We start from the raw sequence: 6,947 nt of genomic DNA, 5'->3' as shown, positions 1-6,947 counted from the left end.
TAAACAACTACAAAGAAAATGCATCTTCTTCTATTAAATATAAGGCATAAATCAGGTAATTTTCCGACATATAATGAAAAAGCAATACTGAATGCCACTGAAGTCACTATTCCACCTGACATAATGACACTTCTAAGTCTAGGCCCCAAATTCACTCTGCCCTACAATAACGTCAATTAAATCCCAGTGTTCCATTTGTTAGCTGGCATAGAAGAACTGATTAAATCCAACCGAGATATTGATATTCAAAACCGCAATAGATGTTTAGTCGCCAATTCTATAGACTCATCTGGACATTTTAAATAAAACCAATCACATGGATCCTACCACCAAATTCTTAGAAAAAGCAAAAATCAATACCGCAAAATTTATCAACCAAAATCCAGAGATATGCATTTTACAATCTGACAATTGTAACAAATCCGTTGTCATGTGCAGACAGACATATGATTCTAAAATGATACAACTAGTGAACGATACCACAATCTACGCTAAACAAAATATGAACCTAACATAAGCTTTTGAAACAACCCAAGCAACCAAAAGTCCCATAAAACAGGTACAAAAACGCTTACTCAGCCTGATCATTGATATGAAGTGCGGCCAGCTCAAAATTTAAGTTCTTATTGATACTTTCAAGTTCCAAAACAAGTCTTAATGATCTTCTATTCAGCTTCCAGCGGCCTCTTAATTCAGCTTCCAAAAAATCGCAAAATGAGCAAAAAAATTTCTCTCTATCTCAACTGAACCGTTGGCTTCGGTTCATATCACCTTCTCTTGATTATTTTCTGTGTTCTGTACCGGTGCCGCCATGATGCTACGCGCCGGATTTCAAACTCGACAAACTGCTCAATTGCTTCTTTCCTACATTTCCTACATATATCGCATCAGAATGGTCACTCAACAACAAAATTACTTATTGAAAAAAAAAAAACTAACCCGGCTTGAGGATCGAACCCCGACCTTCGTGGTGAGAATCGAACACGCTACCACTAGGCCACGCCTAGATGTTGTTCTAACTGAATCTAAAACTCGAAGTGGTGATTTAATTTTGAAAGCACATCAAAGCACTTTTTGTGACTTATCAAATCCCGTTTGAGATCTTTTGTGCCCTTTATGTGACTTACCAAATCCCATATTGAGCACTTTTGTGCCCTTCATGTGACTTAAGTCCCGTATAACGTACGTATAGATCACTTTTGCAGCTTTCAAGTTCGTTAATGAGCACATATAGTTCACTAATGGGAATTGGGCAAAACAAGTCACATACAACGTACATATTAATCACTTTTGGAACTTTCAAGTTCATTAATGAGTACATAAAGTTCACTAAAGGGAATAGGGAAGTTGACTCTCTTTGTCAGCCAATATGTAACTTTCAATGCCTTTATCAAGTAAATATGTGACTTTTGGTTGCTTGAGAAAGACCAACGACATTATTAAACGTTTTGCTCAACTTAATTTGATTGACAGTAAAACAGCATATTTCCTCAAAAGTACGACTGCAACGTGTCCAAAAATTTATGGCCAACCAAAGGCACATAAGTCCGATTTACCACTTAGACCAGTTGTTTCAGCATCAACTAGTCCAACTTATAGGCTATTGTAGAACTTTTCGAATTATAGATAAGTCCACTTGTACGTCTTAACTCATACTCCTCCCTTGGAACCCTCGTTCCACTTTATTTATACCAAAAGTCCCTCATGTCTAATCTACCTGCGTACCCGACGCTATGGAAATTTCCATCGTTGTTCTTGGTTTCGTTCCTTTTTCGCATAGATGCACTATCTATGCACAAAACCAAACAAACGTGATGGAAATTTCCAACGCTTGGGTGAAGAATTAGATAAGGATTAATTCTACCTAGGTGGCTAAAGCATTAATTATGCTGAGCCACACTATCAAAGTTTTTAGTAAACATTTTGCAAAAGTCTATAATATCCACAACAAATATTCGAAACTAATACGAATTTTCTGCAGAAATTTGCGAAACAAAAATACCAGAAGACCATATCATGGTTTCTTTCGAGTTATTTCGTTGTTCACCAATATACCAAAACATCTGGTTATCAGCGGAATCATCAACAGTTGGGACAGCATAAAGGAACATACGAAGATTGATTTAGACCTCTTCCTTGAAGTTATAGAATTCTGCCTAGACTCAAGATATTACATGTATGCTGGACAGGTGTATTTTCAAAAATTTGGCTCAGCTATGGGGAGCCCATTATCATCAATTTTGGCTGATATTGTATTGAACATTTTGCTCGACACAGTCAGAAATAGTCTGACGTTCAAAATACCAGTCCTTAAAAAGTACGTGGTTGACTTATTCTTGATTCTCCCAAAAGACAAGATCTACGAAACATTAGGGGCCTTCAATTAATACAACTCCCACTTACAATTTACTGTGGAAGAGGAAAACGAACGGCGGTTACCTTTTCTCGATATGATCGTCATAAGAAAACCGAAGGACAGCTAACCACAGAATGGTATAGCAAACCGATCGCATCGGGCAGAATTTTAAATTATCTGTCATTACATAGCCTTAAAATGTTGATCAGTGTTGCATATAATTTCATCCATAGAGTTATAAACCTTAGTAAGAACCTTAATAAAGATCAAACAACAACAATTATTTGCTAATAATTCAAAAACAACTCAAGATGAACAACTATCCATCAACACTAATAAACAGAATCTTTCAACGAGTGGCAGCACAAGAACAAAGTAAAAACGATAAGGATACAGATGAACATCTCATAAAACAGGAAATTACTGGATATATATCTATACCATATCTAGCGTAACATTTAAAAAGGGCGAAACTGCCAAATGTAAACAAATCGAATTAACGGTCATTCCGGATGCACGCGGTTGCACTTTACCTAACAACCTTTACACGGTTTCATCTTAAAATTACTTAAAACTTTCAAAAATTTGATAAAATTCGATTGGGCAAAACTTCCTGTTGATGCATTTTCGTTAGAACGTGAAGTTACGCCTATTCAAAATGGAGTGAATTTTTCTATTCGTGTAGGGCCAATAGGCGTAACAGAGTTGACCGTGTGTGATAAAACGGCCTAATTAGTTTTTGCGTGTAGGACGAATGGACAAAACTTCAAAACCAAAACAAAAACGGCCGATCAATTGGGCGCAACTTGCAGGCGTAACTGAAATCGAAAACAATAAAAGGGTGAAACTCGAAAATCTCTTAAATTAAGTGAAAAAAGTTAAAGTTCTTGATCCACCGAACAATAAGTGAATATAATGCACATTTTTCGATTTTGTTGAACAAAAAGTGGTTGATTTTTTGAGAAAAAAATGGGATTTGAAGAGGTGTTCCGAATTTTCAAACGCGTTTTTCTCGTTTCGAGCTAACTGTTAGTTTCGCCCTTATGAAATGTTATGCTAAATATGTGCCAATTCTAAGCGAACAAATTTCTAAGTTGCAAAAATGGATTTCCCTTATTGGAAAATAGCCACTAAATCGAACAATTCTGTAAAGAATTTCTTCACTAAGGTGAAAGATTCACTCTGCACCATGGATCAACACAACATAAACTACAGCATTCCGTGTACATCATGCCTCGGCCAATACATAGGACAAACAAAACAACTGTTAAAAAAGCGGATGTCTAAACACAAATCGAGCCAAACGAAATTAGACACAATGCTCAAAACGGGCTACAACTATTCTAGCTCGGAAATAAAAGCTCTGACCAACAGCACAACAGCTATGATCAAGCACTGTATCACACATCGACACCGGTTTGATACAGGAAAGGTAAAGGTTTTGGATCGTTCTTATCACTCAAATCGCCTCAACACGCTTGAAACCTTCCACATCAAGGCAACCAAGAATGCGGTAAATTAATACATTTAGGATAAACAATTTGTAAAAAAGATTTTAAATGTTTTGAAAATAAATTATAGATTTCCTTTGAAGAAGGGTAAGACCCAAGGCCGAAACGGAGGACGTAATGTAAACAATATTGTTACATTTTTATTTATATTAGACTGAAAAGCCAACAAACAAAGGAAAGTTTTGAATCGGGATCCAAAAAAGAGGTCGTCCATATTAACTGTTCACTGTTTTCGCGATATTGTCGTGATTATGCATCGGATTGAGATGAAAATGAGATATGAGCAATTGGTTCCAGGAAGCAAGTTCCGGGTCACGGGACGGTTAAAGAGGTCGTCCACAATGAAAGTTCATTGTTTTGTGTACAATTATTTTGTGGAAGGCAGTCTATTGATACTTGGTACCAAATTTTAGAGTGAACGTCGAGCAGAGCAGTCGTACATATAAAAAATAGTACATTTCTGTCATAATGTCGTGATTTTGCAACCGATCGAGAAGAAAACACTCTCTAGTAAATTTTATCAAAAAGCCAATCAAGCTCTAGATTTGAATTTCAAGTTGAAGGACAAGAAAAAGCGGCGACTTCGAACACTGTTAAAAGTTTTACCCAATATTGCAAAAAACTTAAACCGGATTCGATATTCTAAAACCATCTTCACGTAGGTATTTATGATTGAAAGCAAAACGTAGTTCGTACAGGATCAGTTAGTAACTAAAATGATTTTTTTGACCCCACAGTAACATTTGCCTCGTTCTTTCGAAACGTCTATTGTTCATACGTGTACATCTGAAAACCAAATTAGCCATTATTCTCCATCCAGCTATTCATGAAAAATGTAGGGAAAATCGGGTGAAATGAGGCATTACAGAAATCTGATTGAAAAGTCCATTCGAATCCTCGATATTTTTACATAACAAATGAAGGTTGACAAAAATTTATAAAGCGCGGGGTGCTTGAAAACGAAAAAGGTATCATTTTTTGTCGAAAATCCTCAGTGCATTGCTGGAAGGAGGTAGGGATCACATTTTATCGTAACAAAAATACCTTTCTTATCTAATTTTCGTCCTTTCCTTTTTTGCACTACAAGGCAGAAGGGTCTGTAACCCAAATACCTTTCAAATTTCCAATTTGATTCCATTTGCTTGATAACTTTTACAGTTATGCCAAAAAAACCGTCCCTGAAAATTTTTATCCGTTTGTGTTCCTGGAGTTTCAATTCGAGACTCCTGACTTAAACCGCTATATCTTTGTTATTTTTCAACCGATTTAAACAAAATTTCTTGTATTAGAAATTTCGTAACGTAATTCAACAATGTTTATCAGACAGTATTCATCCACCACTTATCAGTTTTCCGTCATTCAAAGTATTAGCAAAAAAACCGAAAAAAACATGTTTTAGAAAAAAGACTGTAGATTAGCTACAGAATCGTTAAAAAAATCACTTAGTGTCCATGAAAACTGAAATTAGAAACAACACTTTGCGCTCAAGGATATATTTTTTTTTAATTTTGTAAGATCATGATCACATAAAATGTAAAAAAGTGGTGTTAAAACCGTACTTTTCAATCAATGAGCCATCAAAATTGTTTGAATCACATAAGATAAATTTTGGAAAAGAGGATTGGAAAGTTGACGTAATTTGGCACATTTTCACATCTGAAGATTTTTAAATTCCGAAACACAGAATTTTTATGAATTTTCAAACGTAGCTGTGTTTTGAAGTTTCCGTAAATTTGCAATTTCTTACACTTGAATTCAAATTTGCTTTGAATTTTGAGTATATTAACGCAATATTTTCGCAATAAATTTATATTCCCAAAAAGATAATTTCATATCGTCTTTAGTGATAAGCGCTGCGATACTTTACAAAAATATTTTACAAAAATAAGCACCCCATCCTGGCAATGGTGTCATATTGTCACTCAAGAGCGGACTAGGGTTAAAATCTTGCCCCTATCAAATTTGGTTCCATTTGCTTAATTAGTTTTTCAGTTACGCTAAAAACTGTAAAAGAGCCCCCTCCTCATTCGAATCTACCCACTGGAAGAAAGGAGGGGTATCAAATAATCAAGGAAGAATTACTCGTACACCTATGCCCTTCTAAGCCAAATTTGGTTCCGTTTGCTCGAATAGTTCACGAGTTATGGAAGCCTTCTTCCCTCTTCCAATACCCCACTGGAAAAATGGAGACGTCTTAAATAATCAAGGAAACATTTCTCGTATTTTAATACCCACCTATGCCAAATTTGATCCAATTAGCTTGATTAGTATTCGAGTTGTGTAAAAAAATTGTAAGGGTTGCACTCCTTGCTATCTCCCCACTGGAAAGAGGGAGGGGTACTAAGTATTCGAAACATTCCTCCTACCCAAATACCCTACCATTGTATAAATTGTTTGATCAGTTCTCGAGCTATTCAAACATTTGTGTTTTTTTTTTGGAAGACTTCCTCCTCCCTTCCTGTGAGAGGGTCTCAAACCACAATAGAGTATTTCCTGAGACAGATTGTGGTAGGGTAGCTTTCTGTTTTTGTTTTGAAAAATGTTAACACCAACTGGTCGCCATTTTGAACTTGGGAGATTAGCACTGTTAAATTATTACTTCAAAAGATATAATTTCTTCACATTAACATTCCATAACATGAACATTACCTTCAAAGTATGTCATGTCTACTATTTTTTAATTTTAACCATTTTAATAAATTAAAAATATTGCATAACCATTACTATTGCACCGCCAATTTGGTTTCGTTATTATCCGGCCATTGAACATGCGTAGTGTTGTTGTTATTTTTACCCTACCACCAGATGCCGAAAATTGTAAACATGAGAAATCAGCTGTTCGGTTGACAAGTCGGGAAATTCCTTATAGGAATCTTTCCCGGCCTCAAAAGCACCCACCTGCCATGGTTCAAAAACATTGAGTCAGCATTTTTCGGGTCTAAAAAGAACAGACAGAAATACATTTTTTATATATGAAAGTTTGTAGTATATTAAAACTGCAAAATATGTGTTTTATAATTTCCTAAAAAACTTCCTCCAAAAAATAAAATCAATATGTCAATCATAAAAACCATTACTTT

General features: G+C 35.5%; 1 protein-coding gene across 1 annotated transcript; it reads left to right on the top strand.

The window, feature by feature from the left end:
• Positions 1–3,399: 3,399 nt before the first annotated feature.
• Positions 3,400–3,991, top strand: LOC129751620 (uncharacterized). The gene is made up of 2 exons (XM_055747225.1): positions 3,400–3,869; positions 3,938–3,991. The coding sequence occupies exons 1-2, from the start codon at positions 3,459–3,461 to the stop codon at positions 3,956–3,958; spliced, it is 432 nt and encodes a 143-aa protein (XP_055603200.1). The 5' UTR covers positions 3,400–3,458; the 3' UTR covers positions 3,959–3,991.
• The last annotated feature ends 2,956 nt before the right edge of the window (positions 3,992–6,947 follow it).

This window comes from Uranotaenia lowii, chromosome 3 (genome assembly GCF_029784155.1).
Source record: "Uranotaenia lowii strain MFRU-FL chromosome 3, ASM2978415v1, whole genome shotgun sequence".
Lineage (NCBI taxonomy): Eukaryota > Metazoa > Arthropoda > Insecta > Diptera > Culicidae > Uranotaenia > Uranotaenia lowii.
The sequence above is the reverse complement of the archived record's forward strand: the minus strand, read 5'-3'. Positions and strand labels throughout refer to the sequence as shown.

Coding starts and splice junctions, on each gene's coding strand:
- LOC129751620 (XM_055747225.1), top strand. CDS start 3,459: ATGGATTTCCCTTATTGGAAAATAGCCACTAAATCGAACAATTCTGTA. Junction 3,870..3,937: donor TCAAGGCAACCAAGAATGCG/GTAAATTAATAC, acceptor AATAAATTATAG/ATTTCCTTTGAAGAAGGGTA.